Below are 22,267 nucleotides of genomic sequence, written 5' to 3'. Positions count from 1 at the left end.
CGCTGAGCTTGTGGGAGGGAGGGCTGGGCTTGGCCGTAACATCCACTGATTTACTAAGAGATGGGACTGGAGATAGAACGGACCCGGCAACGACAACTACTAGTGTGTGTACAGGTTGACACGGTGACAGTCTGAGCCAGACTCAATGCTGGCAATCGCACACGAGTCGGGTCTGGGATCGCCTCAAGACAAGGCTGCTGTGGGGATCCTCCCAACTGAGCTGCTGGACTCGGAACTCCAACCATGGAGGGGTAAGCTGATCCAAAGCCAGGAGCTTCCTCTAGGTCAGCCACACGGGTGCAGGGTCCCAAGGCTTTAGGCCATCCTCAACTGCTTTCCCAGGCCAGAGGCAGGGAGCTGGTTGGGAAGTGGAGCTGCCGGGATTAGAACTGGCACGCATATGGATCCCGGTGCATTCAAGGCGAGGACTTTAACCGCTAGGCCATTGTGCCGGGCCTGACACTGTCCTTTGTACACAGCGCGCCCAGCGAGTTCACCAAGAACATAGTTGTTTAGGCACTCCATGGTACAGGACGTCCTCGGCCGCAGTAGAGAGGGCTTCCTGGTGGAGACATTTTACTGCTTTTCCTGTTGAAAATATTTCAACACAGACTCTCCCAATCCCCAGGCCTGCTCCCTCCTCAGGGACAGACTCTGAAGGTAACAATATGCCCGGGGGCCAAAGTGCCTGACGGCCTGCAGGGTGCAGGACACACATCAACTCGTGACACTCTCGGGTACCGGCCGGAGGTGGCATGGGGATGGCGCCCAAGTCGGCAGGCTCAGCGCAGCCCAGCACAGCCTCAAGTCACTGATGGATTCCTGTCTTGAAGCACTGGCAACGTGAGTGGCTGGCAGCACCAGCTCCTTCGAAGCCCGTGTCCGTGGGCAGTTATGGTGAGAGGTCGTGCAGTGTGGCCCGGACTTGGCACGTGGAGGCAGCTCAACAAGACATCGTGCGGAGGGTCGTTAGAGCTCTTCTTGGTCGCTCCTCTCTCGGGAAGAAACCCACCGACTCAGAATCACCTCCTACAACCGAGCAAGACACACAGGAGCTGGATGTCAACCCCGCAGAACAGAGCACTGGCCCGGCACTCGGGGGCCGTCCACGCCCCAATATGTGACCACGATGCTGCTGACCCCTAGGAGGAAGAACGCTGGGAGAAAACAGGCGTTTGACAACACAGGCTCCCTGCACTGTGCCCAGCGAGCGAGCGAGTGCTGCCCCTGCTGTGGCACTTCATGAAAGCGGCTTTTTGTTTCAGACTGGTACTGTGGTATAACAGGTTTAAGCACTCGACTCTAGTGTCCCGAGTCAGTGCGTCAGCTCGGGTCCTTGGTGCTCTGCGTCTGACCCACTTCCTGCTGCTGTGCCTGGGAAAGCCCCAGAAGCAGGCCCGGGTGCTGGGGCCCTGCACCCATGGGGAGACCTGGATGGAGCACCAGGGTCCTGACTCAGCCCTGGTCGTTACAGCATTTCAGGAGCAAACCAGGGGATGGAGGATGTCGCTCCCTCTTCCTGTTAACTCTGCTGTTCAAATAAATAAAACAAATCTTAACAAAATAAGATAAAATCAACCTTTAAAAAAATTCTTTTTTCGAAGCCAGCATTGAAGCACAGCAGGTGTAAGCCACTGCTAGCCATTCTGACATCCCACGTGAGCACTGGTTTGAGTCCTTGCTGCTCCACTTCCAATCCAGCTCCTTACGAATGCATTTTGGAAAGCAGCAGAGGTTAGCCCAATCCTTGGGACTCTGCGCCCATGTGGAAGACCCAAATATAGTCCTAGCCCCTGGCTTTGGCGTGGCAAACTCCAGCCATTGTGGCCACTGGGGAGTGAACCAGTGGAAGATCTTTCTTTCTTCTCTAACTCTACTCCTTTTCAAATAAATTGTTAAAAAAAAAAAAAAAAAGATTTGGATCTGGTGTGATAGCGTAGTGGTTAAAGTCCTTGCCTTGCACGTGCCAGGACCCCATGTGGTTGCCAGTTCTAATCCCGGTGGCCCTGCTTCCCATCCAGCTCCCTGCTTGTGGCCTGGGAGATCTGGAAGAAGTTCCTGGCTCCTGGCTTCAGATTGGCTCAGCTCTAGCCGTTGCGGTTGCTTGGGGAGTGAACCATTGGACAGAAGATCTTCCTCTCTCTCCTCCTCTCTGTATATTTATTCCTGTCAATTATTTATTGGAAAGTCAGATTTGCAGAGAAGGAGAAAGATCTTCCGTCTGCTGGTTTATTCCCCAAGCAGCCATAACAGCTGAGCCAATTCAAAGCCAGGAGCCAAGAGCTTCTTCTGGGTCTCTCACGTGGGTACAGGATCCCAAGGCTTTGGGCCATCCTCTACTGATTTCCCAGGCTGCAAGCAGGGAGCTAGACAGGAAGTGGAACAGTTGGAGCACAAACTGGCACCCATAAAGGATCCTGGTGCAAGCTAGGTGAGGATTTAGCCACTAGGTCCCCAAATGGTCCTTGGGCCCACTTGGGCAGTGGTACCAGGTCTGTGAGCCTCGGATCCGGAGTCCAGCGGGGCCAGGAGAATTGGTCCTCCTCAGCGGAAAAGACAGAGCAGTGGACAGCAGGTCCTGAAGCACATGGAGGGTATGGCAGCCCATCGGGGCCTGCAGAGGACATCTGGTAGCACAGCACAGGGAGACAGAACAAACTGGACAACTACTCCAGCCAAACAATGACAGCAAATATCTTGATGAACAGACTCTACAGTCCGCTGTGTGCCCATGGACATTCGAAGGGTTTTCTCATCCATGGATCGGTGAGCTTGACAGCATTTCAGAACTGGCGCAGCCACCTGGGCAGGACCTTCGGAGCGTGAGTCAAATCGGGACCCTGGGTTAATACTGTGTGGCCGTTCCCCATCCCCAGGAAATGGGACTGGGAGGCTGGGTATGGCTCCTCCCCTTTTCTCCCCTCCCCCAAGAAACAGGACGAAGAAATAGAAAATTCGGAAGCAATGATCACACCCACCTTTCCCCATCCCTCGACCTTCCCTCCCGATCAACTATGGAAACATCATCTTAAAAAATAATAATACACAGGGTCCTATTTTCTTTCAGCCCTATTAAAGGACCATAAATTTAACAACAAAAAAAATTACTTTCATTTACCTAAAAGGCAGAGCAAGAGAAAGGAGGGAGGCAGGAAGGTGAAGTGAGAGATCTACCCGCTGGTTCACTTTCCAACTGCCTTCAAAAACTAGGGCAAGCTAGGATGGAGCTCAGATCCAGGAAATTGGGACTGGTGTCGTGGCTCAACAGACCAATCCTCTGCCTGTAAACACCAGCATCCTATACAGGCACCAGTTAATGTCCCCGTGCCTCCACTTCCCACCAGCTCCCTGCTCGTGGCCTGGGAAAGCAGCAGAGGATGGCCCATGTGCTTGGGACCCTGCACCCGTGTGGGAGACCTGGAGGAACTTCCTGGCTTCAGTCAGATCAGCTTGGCTCTGGCCACTGTGGCCATTTGGGAAGTGAGTCAGTGGATGGAGGATCTTTCTCTCTGTAAATCTACCTTTCAAATTAAAATAAATCTTAAGAAAAATAAAATGATCAAGGAATTTCATTTTAGTTTCCCACAGGAACGGCAGAGGCCCAAACGCCTGAGCCATCATCGCTGCCCTCTAGAATGCATCACCTGGAAGCTGGATCAGAAGTGGAGGAGCTGGGACTTGAACTAGTGTTCAAAGGGAGACGCGGATTCTGATCAGCAGTTTCTGAGCAGGAATAATTAGGGGAGGGGGGTTGGGAGACTTACCAGCAGGTGTGTGAGGCATGGAGAAGCATGAACAAGGAGCAAGGGGAGGTGTACAAGGGCAGAAAACCAGGGCACACCCAGTGTGGGTGGCAGTACAGACACCTCAAAGGCACACCTGTGGGTGCACACACGTCACACTCTGAACAGCCCGTGTCCTCGGAGGCAAGGAGCCTCAGCCAAGACAAGGTGTGAGGAGGCGGGGTGCCAGGGACACGGCTGCTGGGCCCGGGGGGCTTGTTTCTGAGGGAGGGCCAGGGCACGGCAGCTCAGCAGGCCCAGCGCGGGTGGAGGGGAGCCAGCCCACCGGGCCAAGAAGGCTTTCCGCTACACTACTCAGTTTCTCGGGACCACTTGTTCCACGCCACGGGACGGCGTGCACTTGTCCTCGAGTCACCCACCTGTACTTGAATTCTTTTCATGCACTCTGGGGACGCCATTTCGTCGTCAGTCATGGTGGAGGGCTTAATCAGATAGCAGAGGAGAAGCTCCTGTGGAGGGAGAGACGCTGCGTTCCAGCCGGGCTCCAGGTGGGGGCGGCAAGGGCCGCACGTGGCCTCCCTCCCTCCTGGCATGCCCCGCAGGAGCCCAGCTGCTGACCGGGGGCGTGGGCTCACTAGGCACCTGCTGTTCGGTGATTATCGATTCAGCAAGAACGTGGGCAGGCACATGGCTGGCAAACACAGCACTGAACACACTAAGACACGCAGCTGCCAGGATGGGGCACCAGAGCACTGGAGCGGGACAGACGCCTGATGGTCCAGGCCAGGCTATGCCCTGCTTGGGTGGTCCTCACTGGCCCAGGATGAGACAGTGGGGGTGGCCCACTGTGTGACGGTGTGATGTCTACTGAGCCTGCGCTCTGAGCAGTCCTTGGGAGGCTGCAACCCCCTCCTGTCTTTGAGGCCCACAAGCCAGGAGGCCACGTGGCTTGGCTGTGATCCCGGGCTGCACCTGGGTGGCATGACTGAAGGGTACTCCACAGCCCCGCAGCCCCTCAGCCTAGGACGGGGACGGTAACCGGGTGCCTTGGTGACAGGCAGCGACTGATAGCGCCCCTGCTCTTCCCTTCCAAGAGATCCATGAATGCCAAGTCGCGTGTCCCTGCTGACTCCCTTGGGGAGTGTCTGCACATGTGTGCACGTGTCCGTGTGTATATGTGCATGCGTGTACGGCATTAAACTGCATCAAAGCAACCCAGAGAGCAAGGGCTCCCCTGAGCAGTGCCCACCGGGCAGGTGCCCACGGGAGCAACACGTGAGGGGGCTTCACTTGCATGTCCAGCTGAGGGGGAAGGGGAACGACTCGTGAATCTTCTAGAACATCCCTGGCAGGCATGCTATCCAGTCTGCACAAACGGCCTTCTGACCGCCCCGAGGGAAGAAGCCAGGCGGGCTGGGTCACCTTGGAGACATTGGTGGAGACTCTGCTCAGGGCTGCCAGCGCCCGCCAGGTGAACGGCCTGCGGGAAGCGCCCTCGAAGCGGTCGTCGGTGAGCTCCACGATGACCGAGTAGCTGCAAAACACACGGGGGCTTCTTGGGGCAGCCCGCCTCCAACGCGTGCCGACTGCCCCTCGGGAGTGAGGGCCCAGAGAAACACCGGGGTGAGACACACTTCGACCTGATCAACGTTCTGGTGGATTTCAACCCGACAGACAGCAACAGCTGTAAACGCCCTTCAGCGTCAGACAGGGCCCCTCGCCAGCACTCGCAGGCATGGTGACGGTGCACTGCAGCATCCACACTGCCACCACAGTCCGTGTGTTGGACACAGACACGCGACACGCACCCCTCCAAGACCAGACAGGCTCAATTTGCCTCTAGGGCACTGAAAATTGAACCGCAGGCCAGAAACTTCCTCAACTCATGAAATTAAGTTACATAAAATCACTCCATGAGTTGGAATAGAAAGTAAAACTGTCCTATCCAATGTTGGCATCCCATAAGGGCACTGGTTTCTGTCCTGGTGGTCCCACTTCCCATCCAGCTCCCTGCTTGTGGCCTGGGAAAGCAGTTGAGGACGGCCCAAAGCCTTGGGACCCTGCACCCGTGTGGGAGCCAACTGAATTTCTCAGCTCTTGGTTTTGACATGGCCCAAATGGAAGATCTCTCTCTGCCTCTCCTTCTCCTTCCATAATTCTGATCTTCAAAATAAATAAATATATGTTAAAATCACTTCCAAACCTTGCGTGGTAAAATGGAGGTCCTTTCCGATACAGCACTGCAAAAAAGGAAACAAAAGAATTAATTTGCAGCCTCCTCTGTTACCAGTCAAGCCATAAACAAAAGCTTTAGAGTGCACGGCCACTGCATGACTCTTGGCGGTCCACGCAGCAGGTGCAGGTCCCCAGGTGGCTGTGCTGATGGAGCCCCTGGCTCGGACCCTGACAGCATGCCACTTTAGCGGGGCCCTTTGAAGTGGGTGGCAGAGACCAGCCGGCTCCCCACTGAAACCACTTCCTCTTCCCCCAACATGTGAAGACCAGACTGGGCCCCCGTGCAACCAGGTCTGGTTGTGTTGCTCAGTGACCCGTGAACTTGCTGCGTGTAAGGCAGCCCTGCAGACGGCGACCCAGAAGGCTGTGTCTTGGATACCACGAGTGACTGTGACCCTCCTTGGGGCGGACCTGACACCAGTGAGACACACGTCCTTTGGCCCCATGACACAGGATTCATATGGGAGTCACCAAGGACAGTACAGTCACACTCGCCAGCTCTGCGCCGTCCCCTGGCCACAGCATCAGTGAAAGGCAGAGGGAGCTGCTCCTTTGACGGACTCATTTCCTGTGGCTCAGCTGGACTTTTGTACCCACACAGTGGCACGGTCACCGGCCACGGGTCCTGCTTCCTGTCTGCACTGGATCTGCAGCACGTGGCGGGTGGTAGTCCCTTTAGGCCAAATCCAGACTTGCCCTCGGCCTTCTGGGATGTTCTAGTCCCGCCGGCCCCACTTCCCATCCAGCTCCCTGCTTGTGGCCTGGGAAAGCAGTTGAGGACGGCCCAACGTTTTGGGACCCTGCACCCATGTGGGAGACCAGGAAGAAGTTCCTGGTTCCTGGCTTCAGATCGGCGCAGCACCTGTCTTTGCGGTCACTTGGGGAGTGAATCATCAGATGGAAGATCTTTCTCTCTGTCTTTCCTCCTCTCCGTATATCTGACTTTGCAATTAAAAACAACAACAACAACAACAAAAATAACTTGGAGTGTGATGTGCAGGTTGCTCAGGAGCAACGGGCCTTGTGCAGAGTGGTGGGACAAGCCTAGGTTGGTCCAGCCTCTCGACAGTGCCAGCCAGGTGTGGGGGAGGACATGAGCTCAGCCCCAGGCAGCCCTGAGCTTCGTGTTCACAGCCACCGGGCTCGCGGCAATGTGTACAACCTGTCAAAACCTCAACTCCCTCTGCTCCAAAGGAAACTGGCAACACAGGGAGAGGAGGGGAAGAGAGGCAGGTGCCTGGCTCACACGGGACGCGGAGAGCAGCAGGTGTGAGGCAAGGCTTCTGCTCTGGCTCTCCCCAGAGGGCACCCAGGCCAAAGAGCTTGGCAGCCTGCCCCAAGCCCGTATCACTTGCCCCAGCACTGGTCCTAAATGACACGTGACTGACAAGATTCGTTCCGGGGAAGAGGCTCCCTGGTAAGGTCACGTGGTTCTTTACCTCCTAAGGAAAAGCCATGGCTCTGAGAGGCTGTCCCGAGTTCCAGCTGCTCTGCAAGGTCCAGGCTCCGTGTGACGAGGCCACCAGCCTTCAGAACCACTACAGCATGGAGCAGTAGGCACCACGAAGCCAGGTATGCGGGCAGACTGAATTCAGGAAACTGCTGGTTGCTGCACGGGCCAGGGCTGCCCGAGAACCCTCTGCGGTGTGGGGACCATGGGGAGGACCTGGCCAGTGCTGCCTGGCCAGTCTGGCTGTGCCCCGGGCCACAGACCTGATCGCGTTACTCACAGAGCTGACCAGGAATGGATGTGATACTCCAGCCGAAGCACAGGCCTCCAGGAAGTGGCAAGTTTAGTAATTTTCTCTTTCAAAACCTTTCCAGTCATCTGCACCTGCCCCACTAGGCGCTGTGCTCTGTGTCATCCAGAGGCACGGGCTGCCCACCGATGACACACTGTGGGCGAGGGGCCTGTGCCGTGTGCCTCGCAAGCACATGGCGCCCAAGTGATGTTCCACCAAGAAGCTGGTGTGCCATCCAGGCAGACAGGAGTGCACAGCCTGGGGGGATCTGCCTGAGCTGCCCAGGACCACGAGGCAGCATGCTCTGTTGCCAGGGCCTCCTCTCCAGGCACTCCTGAAGCCTTGAGCCCCAAGCGATTACACTTACCAAAGCATGAAAACGAGGACCCAGGCGTGAGCCAGCAGGGCGCGCGTGGCGGGGGGGTGGGGGGGTAATGAAACAGGCCCATCACTTATTTAAACAGCAGGGCTGGAGCTGGCAGCATGCTCCTGAAACTGAGCTAACTCACTTGAGCTCATCGGGGCACTTGGGTGACCATGGGTTAGAATTCTGCCAGTGGACCCAGATGCATCTGAGCTTCAGTGAGTATGCGGGGGACGCCCCCCGGGCTGGCAGGGCTCGCAGGGACCTCCGCTCCCTGCAGGCCTGGGCTGGGCCACCCTTAACAGCATCCCCTGCCAGGTTTCCCTGTGCCCGCTAGGGGCCCAGCGTGCCTCTTGGCCTCTCCTCTGGGAGAGTGAGAAGCTAGGAGGCACCCTGACTGCCCCTGCACAGGCTCCACCTCCACCCCCTCAGAGGGTGGTCGCGCCCAGCTTGCACTCTGCCCGCTACCATCATGAGGCTGACAGCTGACAAAGGCCTGCATCTCCATCACTCCAGGCAAGCCCTTCCTCTGCTGACAATCTCCCAAAGGACTTCCGATCTACCCGCAGTAGCTTTGCCGGGTCCCCGGACACTGCCTCTGAGCACAGCCACGGAGATCCGTGGTCTCCCTGCACCTGCCGCCAGCCTGCTTCTGCCTCGCCTGGCCTGCCCTTCCCTCGGGCCTGCATGAGCTGCTCAACCTGCCTCTGAAAAGCCGCCCACGGAACGACCTCATTTCCCACCGTGACCCCGATCCAACCTTGGGCGCACATCCGCCACGCCACAAAGCACTTACACAGGTCCGTCCCGTACTTGAGCCCCACTTTGGGCACCCAGCCCTTGCTCCGGAAGTAGTGGTAGGCCAGGTAGGTGGTCCTGAAGGTGGGCTGCACTGCGCTGAAGGCTTGCCAGAGCTTCACTATCGGTAAAGGTTCCTAAGGGAGACACAAGCAAGCACAGGAGTGCATGGTCACACGTGAACCCGCTCGGCACCCCGCTGGCGGGTCAGCCTTCACACTCAGCGTGCAGCTGGTGCGGTGGGTCAAAGGCCACGTGGGATTCCGGACAGAGGATCTGCTTGGGTGGCTGCGGCCACACGTGGGTCACCCATGCCAGGAGGGACTGTCAAAGGAAACACGGGGTTCCAACTGAGTGTGAGACAGATGGCGTCAGGCGCTTCAACAAACTGTGGAATCCAGGACTAACTTCATCTCGCCTGCTTTTCTGGGAAGTGGTGTTACCGGAAGGCTCTGAAGTGACCCATGCGGTTGGTATCGGAAGCTGTCACTGTCTCTAGGACAGCACAGCTGTTGCGGCTGAGGCAGGTGACATGGGAGGAGACGTGGCCGCACTGGGCGCGGTGGGAGCTGGGGGATGTCCAGGGACACGCCTGACCCTCACTGACCCTCAGGAGCCGAGACAAAGAGAACGAAGAGCTGTTTCGTAAGTCAAGGTTTCAGGGGAAACAAAAAGAAAACCCACCAAGGTTGTGTTTAGTGAATTAGAGAGATGGCATCTGAAGGCATAAACTACCAACGCAGGGACTGAGACAATCCTGGGGATTCACTAATCACAAACAGAAGCCACCAGCAGCAATTCAGAGCAAGTCTGCAAAGCCTTGCACGTCACCAGTTTGAACATTCAGCCCGAGCCGCTCCTGGGCTGCCTCCTGCCCTGCCGGCCTCACCCTCAAGATGCAACCCCAGGCGGGAGCTAGAACACACTTCTGTTCCGCCTTCCTTTTTCCTGTTGCTCTTGTGAAAACCTCCACGCTGGCAAGGGTGAGGAGACGCCGGCCCTCCTGGAGCCAGCCTGGTCCTGCCCACCAGCCTGCGTGCCCACGGGCTGGCCCGCCTTTCCCAGGGGACTCTGGGGATGGTGGCACTGCCCGGGGGACGCCGGCTGAGGACAGGACAGGTGGCAGGAAGGGAAACTAGTCCCTTGTGGCCATGTGCCTGTTTCCAAATCACTGGAATACGTGACCAGCATCCTGAGGCAATTACAGGCAGACAAATGGAAATGACAGGCTCCCAACAACTGGGCGAAGCACACTTTCTCCGGTGAACCTGCTATTCTGCCTCTCTTTCTCTTTTTGATTTTATGTGATTTATATATACTCCTTTACATCCCAATAAACTGTAAGTTGAAAATATCTCGGGTTGAAAACGCACGGAACACACCTGACCCGCTGCACATCTCACTTCCTTCAGGACAAGTTCACACGTGTCAGGTGCATTGAAACAGCACAGAAACACGTACAACTTTGAGCAACAGGGGAGTTTTAAGTGGATGCATGCAAACATAACATCTTACCTTCTCGTAGTAAATGCTGAGGCAGCCCAGGGCATAGACCAGGAAGAAGGCCTGAACACAAAGCAGAGAATGCCCATCAGGCAGAGCTGCACCCCCCCCTAAGCCTCACACACCCGTTCCCCACCTGACCCAACTACGGAGACATGGAGCTCATCCCAGAGACAGCGCCCTCTGCTGGTGACTTCCTAAATGCCAAGGACAGCCAGGCTACCAACTGCAGCCTGCCCACACGGGAGACCTAGAGGAAGCTTCTGGCTCCTGGCTTGGGATTGGCCCAGCTCTGTCTGTTGCAGTCACTTGGGGAGTGTACCAGGAGATGGTGCATCTCTCTCTCTCCCCCTTTCTGTAACTCTGCCTTTCAAATAAAAATAAAATGAATCACAAAATAAAAAGTGCTCCAATAGTTTGAATCCCTGCAGGATGACACAGGTGTATTTTCCCAACCACACGTCCTAAACCCAAGCACACTCCGAGGAGTGACGCGGGCGGCTTGCCTGGGGAGTGGCCTGTTGTGGTTCCCGTAGTGAGCCACTCAGTGCCTGACGCCCTGGAGCTGTCCTGAGCTGGGCTCCTTGGGTGTGGGGCTGCCCACGTCCACGCCCACGGGGACTACACACCTCCTCGAGGCTGAGCTGCAGACACTCAAAGATTCTGTAGGGATTTCTTCTGCAGACCAACTGCTTCCTCGGCTCCCCCTGGAGAGAAACAGAAGGAATAGAGAACTTGCACGCGGGCACGCACACTCCAGGCAGAGCGTCGCAGAAGCAATGCCCCGCCGTTCCCTACGCTCACGCTGCTCGGCTCGTCCTCCCACTGAGGCGGAAAAGGCGTGGTGACGTTTCTGATCGCCTCGTGCCCCGCGAGGGTTCCCGGCTGGGATCACGCTGACTTGCCAGTTGCTTTGCTTTACTCACCGCCCCCATCAGCCACACGCCTGCGTTCAGCAGGCTCCAGGTCACGTGGGTCCCTGCGGGGTGGGGGGCCTGCAGCGTGGCGCTTACCTTCAGGATGCTGCCGCCGCCAGCGCCTATGCGGCACAGTGGGGGGAGCACCCCGTAGCTGGCCCTCGACGAAGCGCCTCTCCTCTGCCCCCAAGCCCCTTCCCCGCGCCACACTGGGCTGTGATTAGCACTGCTCGTGCTCCACGCCAAGGAAGGCAGGGTTCCCCGCCTGCTCTCACAGCTGTCTGAACACTCACCCACACACTGTGCTTTCCACGGAAACAGCTCAGCAGCGCTGTGCTCCTGGGGAGGGGAGCGGAGCCGCTGCCTCTGGGGACACACGCACACTGCAGGGCGGCAGGCCCACCATGCCCACCACCTGCCCTGGGCAGGGCCAGGCGGCTCCGGGTGAAGCCCCTGCCGCCGGGTGCCTTGCCTAAGGGGTCTATGTGCCAAGTGAGCCCCTCCCTCAGAGAGCTCCAAACCCTGGTCACACTGCTTCTTCCTACATGCAGACAGCTGTGACAGTCTAATTCATCTACTAGGCATGGTAAGATTTCAAAATAACAGTAATAATCATACTGTAACGCATCAGGACAACCACAGCGACACACTGCCCTGAAGTCACATGACAGGTGTCGCAGGGTCTCCAGCCCCTGCCTGACCACAGCCAGGGGCAAGGGGCTCTGGGGCATCCCCCCACTCACATCTTGGGCTGGGCTGTCCCCGCTCTCGCTCGGGTCCCCGTCGCACACCACCTCTTCCACGAGCACGTACTCCTGCTGGGGCTGGCCGAGCTCTGCTCCGCATGCGCCGTCCCCAGGCGGGGGGTCGCCTGCTGTGGGCAGGACACCGCGCTCGGGGCAGCTGGCCGGGGGCAGAGGAGCGGCGTCTCCCACTGCTGCAGGCTGCGATGGGGGCTCAGAGCCTGGCTGAAGACCATGGCCCGCCCCGTCGGACTCGCCCTTCCTCCCGGAAGGCATCTCACTCCCTGCTGTGCCCTTGCAGGGGGACACCCTCTCGGGGTGAGGCCCGGCTTCAGCCCCGGCTGCAGCGGGACACTCGAGGGGCCGTGTGAAGTCTTCCAGGAGGCGGCACACGTCCTGCTCGTCGCGGCCCTGCCGGCGCAGGAGCTGGGCAGCCCACGCCACGCGGCACTTGTACCTGCAGCACAGACAGGCGGCAGCGCTGGGGGGCAGCCGGGACAGCAGCGGCCCCCGCCGGGACGGCTGCCCCCCACGCCCTCCTGGGCTTCCAAGCCTCTGCAACAAGCGTGTGTTACTTCATCTACTTGCTTTCATTAACAGATTTCATTTTCTTAAAATCTGGGGGAAAAAAAACCTTGTTTAATAAAGTACAAAATGTACACAATTTAAAATCAAGATGTTTAAGTAAATATAAAGAGAAAACAGCTCCTGCTCCGCAGAACTAGCATATTATTTGCAGTTGTGGGTATCACAATGTTGATTCTTCCAATGAAAATAATTTACTTAAGAGGCCAGAGGGCCAGGCAGACATAGAGGAAGACAACACCCACTCGTTCGCGTGCCAAGTACAACGGCCAGGGCTAAGCCGGGGCCAGAGCCGGGGCTCAAGCCAGGTCGGCAGGAGGGCAGCAGGTCACCGGTGACCGGAGCCTCACCCCTGTCTGCCACTGCCCACCGGGGGAGGAGGCAGTAAGCCTAGTGCCTGCTCCCGCACTGCTCCGATGGCTGGTCCCTTCTCAGCACCAAGAGTCTCGTCCTGTACAGCAACCACTGCGTAAGGAAATGAAGGGTTTGGTTTACAAACACCTATCCAAGTATTCTAGTGGAAATGGCTCTTTTTTTCACACAGTAATTTTCAGACTATTTTCATGGAAAATACAAGCTAAGCTTGTGAAGTCTGAAGGCGACATCTGAACACTTAGCACGAGAGAGCCGAGCCCTAGCGACATGACGCCCGGCCTAGCTGGGCTGCTAGCAGGGCGGTGCTGACGCCGGGCGCTGGGACTGTGACTGGCAACAGATGGCCAAGGACGCTGCACGACCAGTGCCTTCCGCCTCTACCACGGCCAGCAGCCCAGCCAGCAGCCGACACCTGGGTCTGTGTGCAGTGACCAGGCCATGATTTATTTATATTTACAGATTTATTTTATTTGAAAGACAGAGTTACAGAGAGATTTTTTTTCCCCACTGCTTGACTCCCTTCACAGACAAACTGGGCAGGGCTGGGCCAGGCTGAAGCCACGAGCCCGGAACTCCATCTGGGCCTCCCACACGAAAGACAAGGTGCGCTGCTTTCCCAGGCGCACGTGGTAGGGAGCTGGGTGAGCATGATGGGAGCCATGGCTGATCCAGCAGAAGGGTGCCAAGGTGATCAAACCATCCGTCCCACGAAGGGGTGAGCGTGCCTTGCTACGGACGGGGCGCTCTGCGTCTGGGGGAGAGTGGGGTACAGTCACCCCACCACCTGCGATACAGGCACAAGGCCAGGACCTGGTGCTAAACTCGTGTTCAGCTCCAGCTTAGTCTCTTGCAACTGCGTGACAAAGCAAATAATGATTTTTTTTGTTGTTGTTTTTACTTTTTATTTATTTATTTTTTTATTATTGTTTTAACATTAACTTTGAAAAAAGAAGCTGCGCAGATCCAAAGCCAGGAGCCAGGAACTTCCTCCAGGTCTCCCACATGGGTGCAGGGTCCCAAGGCTTTGGGACTGCTTTCCCAGGCCACAGGCAGAAAGCTGGATGGGAAGTGGTGCTGCTGGGATGAGAACTGGCGCCCAAGTGGGATTCTGGGGCATTCAATGCGAGGACTTTAGCTGCTAGGCCACTGCGCTGGGCCCGTAACTTTCTTTTAATCAAAGAATTTTCTTGTCTTTTTTTTAACCTTCTATTTTATTTTTAATTTTATGATACAATTCCATAGGCAAATTATTATTTTTTATAAAAGATTGTTTGAAGAGCAGAGTGATGGGGCTGGCTTTGTGGGTAAAGCTATTGACTGCAATGCCAGCATCGTGTGTGGACACTGACCAGCTCCCTGCTAATGACCCTGCAAAGCCTGAAGATGGCCAAATGCTGGGACCCCACACCCACGTGAGACTCAGATGACACTCCCGGCTCCTGGCTGCAGACTGGCCCAGCCCTGGCCACCGGGGCCATTTGAGAAGTGAACCAGGACATAGCATATCTTCCTCTCTCTCTGTAATTTTGACTTTCAAATAAAACAAAATTTTGATCAAAGTCAAATTTCATTGTGACTTACTTTTCTGACGTGATAATAGGCATGTCTGTCTTCAAGTCTGTAACAAAGAAGTTCTGTTAGTGAAAGTCAGAGTTAAAGAGAGGGAAAGACAGGGAGAGGGAGCCTTGCATCAGTACGCACTCCCCGATGGCTGTAACACTCAGGGCTGGCCCAGGCCAAAGCCGGGAGCCAGAAGTGTCATCTGGGTCTCTCATGACGGCGGTCCAAGCACTTGGACCATCTTTGGTTGTTGTCCCAGGCCACGAGCAAGGAGCTGGATGAAGCTTGCACTGGGACCCACACTGCGGATGGCAGATTCCCCTGCTGTGCCACAGCTGCTGCCCCGGTGGAGCCCGGGAGGCCGCGGGGATGGCTCCTGGCTGCTGCCCCGGTGGAGCCTGGGAGGCCGCGGGGATGGCTCCTGGCTGCTGCCCCGGTGGAGCCCGGGAGGCCGCGGGGATGGCTCCCGGCTGCTGCCCCGGTGGAGCCTGGGGGGCCGCGGGGATGGCTCCCGGCTGCTGCCCCGGTGGAGCCTGGGAGGCCGCGGGGATGGCTCCCGGCTGCTGCGGCACTGTACGAATGAGTGAGCAGACGGAGAAGCTCCAGCCTTTACATCAAAACAAGCAAGAGCACAAAGCCAAGAGTTAGAAATCTCTGGGTGGGGGAAGCGCTCCTGGCGAGGCGAGCGGGCCGCCCCGCAAGGACACACACTGCTGCCTGAAGCCAGTTCGGCTGGTCCCTTGAAGCAGCATTATCGCAGCCAGAACCAAAAGACCACGCTACCGGAAATGATCAGACACATCACTGAGTTCTCAAATCTTTCAGAGGAGTTTCCCCCGATGAGGGTTTGCAGCCATTTTAATGTACACATCTACCTGTTCCATTTTATAAAAAACATGACTCTTAGGGCTGCCAACATGGCGTAGCAAGTTATGCTTCCATCTGTGGTGCCAGCCAGCATCTCATACGGGCTCTGATTCATGTCCTGGTGGCTCCACTTTGCTTTAAGCTCCCTGTTAACGGCCTGGGAACACGGGGGAGGATGGCCCTGCTCCCACCTGGGAAACCTGGAAGAGGCTTCTGGCTCGTGGCTTTGGATTGATGCCATTTGGGGAGTAAACCAGTAGATGGAAGACTCTTTTTCTCTGTAAATCTGCCTTTCCATTAAAAACAAATTTTCAAACGCAAAAAAAAGGAAAAATTAAGAAAAAAAAGGGAGAAAAGAATGATGGAAAGTATTTCTCCCTTTCTATCAATCTTTCAAATAAAAATAAATCTTAAAAAGTACTTTAAAAAATTTAGCTTCGGGCCCGGCGCGGTGGCGCAAGTGGTTAAAGGTCCTCGCCTTGCACGCCCGGGATCCCATATGGGCGCCGGTTCTAATCCCGGCAGCCCCGCTTCCCTTCCAGCTCCCTGCCTGTGGCCTGGGAAAGCAGTCGAGGACGGCCCAAAGCTTTGGGAACCTGCACCCGCATGGGAGACCTGGAAGAGGCTCCTGGCTTCGGATTGGCATAGCATCGGCCCGTTGCGCTCACTTGGGGAGTGAATCATCGGACGGAAGATCTTCCTCTCTGTCTCTCCTCTCTGTATATCTGCCTTTCCAATCAAAAAATAATCAAAATAAATCTTTAAAAAAAAAAAATTTAGCTTCACATGTGATCAAATTTCACCTCTCTCCTCACCTTTACCCTTCTCATAAGTATTTAAAAAAACTACAGATTGGGCCCGGCGCAATAGCATAGTGGTTAAAATCCTCGCCTTGCACACACCGGGATCCCATATCTGTGCCGTTTCTTATCCCAGCGGCCCCGCTTCCCATCCAGCTTCCTGCTTATGGCCTGGGAAAGCAGTCGAGGACGGCCCAAAGCCTTGGGACCCTGTACCCACGTGGGAGACCCTCAAGAGCTCCTGGCTTCGGGTTGGTGCAGCACCAGCTGTTGGCGGTCACTTGGGGAGTTAATCCTCAGACGGAAGATCTTCCTCTCTGTCTCTCTTCCTCTCTGTATACCTGACTTTGTTATAAAAATAAATCTTTAAAAAAAAATCTTAAAAAAAACCCCACAAAACTATGGATTATCATTCCATTAAAAAAAATCAGCAGGGGGCGTGGTGCAGCAGCCTAGTGGCTAAAGTCCTCGTCTGCACGCACTGGGATCCAAAGCGGATGTGGGTTGTGTCCCAGGTACTCCACTTCCCATCCAGCTCCCTGCCTGTGGCCTGGGAAAGCAGTCAGGGACGGCCCAAAGCCTTGGGACCCTGCACCCACATGGGAGACCCTGAAGAAGCTCCTGGTTCCGGATCAGATCGGCTCAGCTCTGGCCGTGTGGGGAGTGAACCAACGGATGGGAGTCCCCTCCTCTCTGTGACCTTGCTTTTACACCCAAGTGCCAGCGTTCGCGACTGCATTACCTGCAAAGCCCACAATGCAGATACTGCGTCTATTAACAGGCAAACGGATGAACAGAATGTGGTCTGCCCAGATGGGGTAAAGGCAGCCCTGGCCCCTTGCCCGGCCCCCTGGCATGGAGCTGGCTCAAGCGGGGCAGCCAGGACTCACACCGGCACCCCTATGGGATGCTGGCACTGCAGGTGCCCGTTACAAGTTGTAATTACATTTACCTTGCTGGCATTGTGTCTGAGTTACCATGACAGCTCCTTAAATAAACACATTCAAACCTCTACAAATGTGAAGGTGACAAGCGAGAACCGCACAAACTGGAATGTTTTACCCAATGTGTCAGTGTCACGGCCATTGCTGCAAATGCTAACTGTGGAAACAGTAAACACCACTCCCCGAGCACGTGCCCCAGGCCAGCAGGTGCCTCACCACCAGTACCCAACACGTGCCCACTCCGCTGCCAGGCAACGCTCAGCCCCCGAAAGCCCGAGGCACAGCACTGCCACGGGCCACGACCCTCGCTTGGACAACCACTATGGAACCTGCTCTCTGGGGCAGCCACGCGGCCCGGGGCAATGCAACTTGTGCTGCCAAATCCGACTGTGCAAGCCGAGGTGTGACATGGAGGACAGAGAACTCCCCACGCATGTACTCACCTCTGCACTTGGCGGCCAGCCGGGGGTCGGAGCCGGTGAAGCTCGGACGGCTTCGGGAAAGAATGCCTTTTCCAAAATAGCCCTTCCAGGAGAGGGAGGGAGGGAGGGGTGAGCATGCTTGCCCTCGGGCTTTCTTTCCTTAAAGACTTATTGAAAGGCAGGGGGCGAGGCAGAGGGAGAGGCAGCCATCTTCCATCCTCATGGAAAGTGGAGCAGCCCGGGCTCAAACCTGCGTTCCTACGGGGAAAGCCGGAGTCCCTGGCTGCAGCGTAACCCAGGCTAACTAGCTGAGTTCTGAGGAGCGCCCCTTTCCCCGATCACTAAAGGGGTCTCTCCCCTGGAGAGCGCTGGCAGCTCCTCACAGTCTCACCCATCAGAGCTGCCGGGCTCCTCGGCCCAGCCCGAGCCTAGCTCTGGGGGTGTCTGCACTACAGCTGCTGTGGCCCTCTGCTCCCTGCTGACTCCAAAACACCCCCTCTCTCCTTGTGCTTCAGACACTTAAATACACAGATCACTCAAAGAAGGAAGCAAACCTCCCTTGCCCTGCATCTCAATGGAATGCCAGCGTGATGATGTGCCGGGCGGCCCAGGGCCACGCACGCCAAACACAGGCCCCTAGCAGGCAACGTGCATCTGGTGCCCTGGGCCTGCTCACGCACCCACCGCCCCACGGACCGCCTGCGGACGGTGCATGGCAGACCGGAAGCCCACCACCGGCTGGGCTGGAGTAGAGCTGGGATCACTGTAATGGGCGCAATGGATGCTCTGCAGTGTTAGAATACCCCAAAACTGGATGGTGGTGATGGCTGCGCCACTCTGTCAACTCACATATGACAACCTCTATACACTTAGAATAGTGGAGTTTATGACTGCTGACCATACCCCACCAACATAACTAAAAAAAAAATTTAAAGAGTTTTCTAAAAAAGTTACACAGAGAGAAAGAGACAAGAAATTGCTCAGCCTTCCATCCCCTGGTTCACTTCCTAAACGGCTCCAAACGGCCAGGACCTGGAGAACAAGACCAGCCCTGTCAGCCGGGTCTCCCTGCAGGTGCAGGGGCCAGGTCACTCGGGCCATCCTCCGCTGCCTTCCCCGCTGATCAGAAGTGAGGTGACCGGGACATAAGCCAGCAGCTACGGAATGTTATCGCATGTGGTTTGAACCTCTGTGATACAACATTGGCCCCAAGCCTGCCATTTGAAAAATGTTTCGGTGGGCCTGGTGCGATGGCTCAGTGGCTAAATCCTTGCCTTGAATGCACCGGGATCCCAAATGGGTGTTGATTTGTGTCTTGGATGCTCTACTTCCTACCCAGCTCCCTGCCTGTGGCCTGGGAAAGCAGCTGAGGATGGTCCAAAGCCTTGGAACCTTGCAGTCTCGTGGAGACTCAGTAGAAGCTCCTGACTCTGGCTTTGGATTGGCTCAGCTCCGGTCATGGTGGCCACTCAGGGAGTGAACCAGCAGATGGAAAATCTTTCTCTGTGTCTCTCCTTCTCTCTGTAAATTTACTTTTCCAATAAAATTTTAAAAAAAGTTATAAAGAAAAAAATGTCCCCAGTGAAGAACAGGTTACATGGGAGAAAAGCTACCAGTCTCCACACCAAGCTGTCTGTGCTGGCAAAAACGGGACCTCGTGCTCATGTGAGGAGTTACCCGGCGAGCAGCTGGGTTTGACACGTGGTTACTGCTCCCGGCCCCTGTTGCTGCTAAGGCAGCCTCTGCAGGGCGGCCGGAGGTGGCTCAGGTCACTGGGTTCTTGCCACGCGCGTATGTGACTGAGTCCCAGTACTTGGCTGCAGGCCTGGGTTCTTGGGGCGTGCACCACAAGCCCTCCCTCCGCCTCTCCAACGACTGGCACGGCAGGGCGGGCAGCTGAGGGGCAGCAGGCGGCTCAGCAGCTGGAGGGGCTGCACGGCCAGCTCCACTGCCAGGCAGAGTTCACCAGCGTCTTGGGGGAAGGGGCAGTGGGAAATGCTCGCCCACCCACCACATCGTTGTCAAAAACCTGCTTTTTTTTCTCTTGGTCAGCTCATTCCCTCCCACAATGCCTGCTTTGGGGCACGTGACTCCCACTGTACCGGTCCACGCTGGACCAGAGCACGGGACACCCGGCACGGCTTCCGGCTTGTCCTGGGCAGCCAGGAGGCGATGGGAAGGCGGGCTCACCTGGCCGTACAGCTGCTCGATGTCCTCTGCGCGCCTCACCACCACGCTGTTGCTGATCATTTCCGCACGGCACATCCTGAATTCTCCCTTCAGCCCGGAGGCCTGCGCGAAGGGGATGGGCAACGGAGACTCGTAAGTCTCACAGACCCTCCGCCGCCGCTTGGGGGCGCGGAACACCGCCTCGGCCATTGGTCCTGGGGAGCTGTTCTCTAAGGAGTGGACAATGCGGACAAATGAAAAAGGATCTATCAGTAACTAAAGATGCTGGTCCAGAGTGTGAGCATGTGACACCCAGGCTCGGAACGCTGTGATCTGGGTGAAACAAGGCCACTTAGAAGTCAGTGAGCCAAAATAAATAAATAAATAAATAAAATCAATGAGCCAGAAGACATAGTGATAAGAACACATGTGCAGAGCCCGGCGTGATAGCCTAGCAGCTAAAGTCCTTGCCTTGAATGCGCCGGGATCCCATATGGGTGTCGGTTTTGTCTCCAGGTGGCCCTGCTTCCCATCCAGCTCCCTGCTTGTGGCCTGGGAAAGCAGTGGAGGACGGCCCAAAGCCTTGGGACCCTGCATCCGTGTGGGAGACCCTCAAGAGCTCCTGGCTTCAGATCAGCACAGCTCTGGTCATGGTGGCCATTTAGGTGGTTAATCAACAGACAAAAAGTCTTCCTCTTTGTCCTTCCTCCTCTCTTCATATCTGACTTTCCAATAAAAATAAATCTAAAACAAAAACACACGCTCAACAGTGCCCGGCACAGCTCCACCGAGGTGCTGGAGTCTGGGGTCTTGCTCCCAACTCCAGCTCATGTCACAGCGCCCAGTGACACACAGACACGCCTCCCGAGCGCACAACACGACTCCAGCCAGTTGGAATTCCTTCCTTTCCTCTACTGAGCATGCACAGGGGCCCCGTGTAACCACAGTGCTGGACACACACAGGACACCACTTCCCATGCAGCTCCCTGCTAGTGGCATGGGCAAAGCTGCAGGAGATGGCACAGGGTCTGGGCCTGACACCTATGTAGGGGACCTGGAAGAGGCTCCCGGCTCCTGGCTTCAGCCTGGTCCATCTCTGGCCATTGCAGCCATATGGGCAGTGAACCAGCAGATGGAAAAGGTTTCTCTTTCTCTGTAACTCTTTCAAATACATAAATATATCCTGAGAGAGAGAAAGTGCATCCAGGTTAGACCTGTAGGAGGCCCCCAGGGGGGCACCTGGGAACCCCAGATATGCTGGACGCCAAAGTACAGGTCTTTCTCTGGGTTTTGCTGCCAGCACAGGCCATGTCCGTCCACTAGGCTGAGGACATGTGGACACGTCTGAGCTTCTAACAGTTACAGAATGACCACCACCCCGACTGTCTGGATGAAGGAGGAAGGGAAGGCGGAGGTCTCTCCTTTCCGGCTGAACCCGAGCCAGGAGCAGTCGGCACACGCGAGCTGGCTGGGCGCATCACCAGGGGGAGTGGCCGGTGCTGCATGGTGCCAACAGAGCCGCGGACGAGAGATTTAACCTAGGAAAACCCAATCCTGGGCGAGAGAGGAGAGCGGACAGCCTGAGGTTTGTCGAGTGGCCGTGCTGTAGGAGCATCGGTCATACACTCCCCGAGGACCCCGGGGAGGCTGAGGAGCCCAATGGGCTTCAAGACCACAAGGAAGAAACTGAAGGATGCTTTACACAACCTCTCAAGACAGCACTGGGACAGCAAGGGCAGACAAACACACAGGAGTCGGAGGAACCGCTCAGTCCGTTACAGACAATCAGCAGACAACAACCTTAGAGCTGCCAGTGTCCCAAGCAGCGACACGCGAGAACAGTTTAATGTCTCAATAAGGTCCTTTGGTGTCGGTGTGGTGCAGCGAGTTAAGCCACTGCCTGTGATGCTGGCATCCCATGCGGGCACTGATGTGTGTTTCGACTATTTCACTTCAGATCCAGCTCCTGGCTAATGGTGTGGGGGAAGAGCAGAGGATGGACCAAGGGGTTCGGTCCCCCTCCCACCCGGGACGTCCCCAAGAAGCTCCTGGCTTCAGACCGGGGTGGCCATCTGGGGGACGAGCCTGCAAATGGAAGATTCTTTGTCTCTCCCTCTCTCTACAACTCTTTCAAATAATAAATAAATCCTTTTCAACAATTAAGAAGTCCCTCAGTGAGCACGGGGTTTGTGACAACACTCACTGCATTGACTGGTCACCCCGACACTTCCCTCCCCTGGGAACGCGACCGCATTCCAACCTCACCTGTGACTTCCGTTCGCCAACCCGAGCCCGCGCTCACATCCTGCACCCGGCCAGGGAGGCAGTACCGTCCTGGGACTGAGGCTACCCTGGCAGGCTCAGCCACTCCGAGGGGGTGGGGGGCTGTGGTCAGCCGCTGGGGGGAGACGCGGGGGGGCTGTGGTCAGCCGCTGGGGGGCGGGGGGCTGTGGTCAGGAGTCCTCTCGCGGAGTTCCAGGAGTAATGTGACCTGTGTGAC

General features: G+C 56.4%; 1 protein-coding gene across 1 annotated transcript; it reads right to left on the bottom strand.

Annotated features, from left to right (window-relative positions):
- Positions 1 to 460: 460 nt before the first annotated feature.
- TSEN2 (tRNA splicing endonuclease subunit 2) lies at positions 461 to 22,057 on the bottom strand. Its single transcript, XM_040995219.1, has 12 exons — positions 22,033 to 22,057; positions 19,789 to 19,997; positions 17,620 to 17,701; positions 14,587 to 14,623; positions 12,046 to 12,502; positions 11,015 to 11,092; positions 10,398 to 10,448; positions 8,881 to 9,019; positions 5,947 to 5,983; positions 5,166 to 5,277; positions 4,163 to 4,252; positions 461 to 1,029 (listed from the first exon to the last, which is right to left on the bottom strand). The coding sequence occupies exons 2-12, from the start codon at positions 19,975 to 19,977 to the stop codon at positions 970 to 972; spliced, it is 1,332 nt and encodes a 443-aa protein (XP_040851153.1). The 5' UTR covers positions 19,978 to 19,997; positions 22,033 to 22,057; the 3' UTR covers positions 461 to 969.
- Positions 22,058 to 22,267: the final 210 nt, after the last annotated feature.

The sequence above is a fragment of the Ochotona curzoniae genome, unplaced genomic scaffold, assembly GCF_017591425.1.
Source record: "Ochotona curzoniae isolate NIBS_2020 unplaced genomic scaffold, NIBS_Ocur_1.0 contig_908, whole genome shotgun sequence".
Lineage (NCBI taxonomy): Eukaryota > Metazoa > Chordata > Mammalia > Lagomorpha > Ochotonidae > Ochotona > Ochotona curzoniae.
The sequence above is the reverse complement of the archived record's forward strand: the minus strand, read 5'-3'. Positions and strand labels throughout refer to the sequence as shown.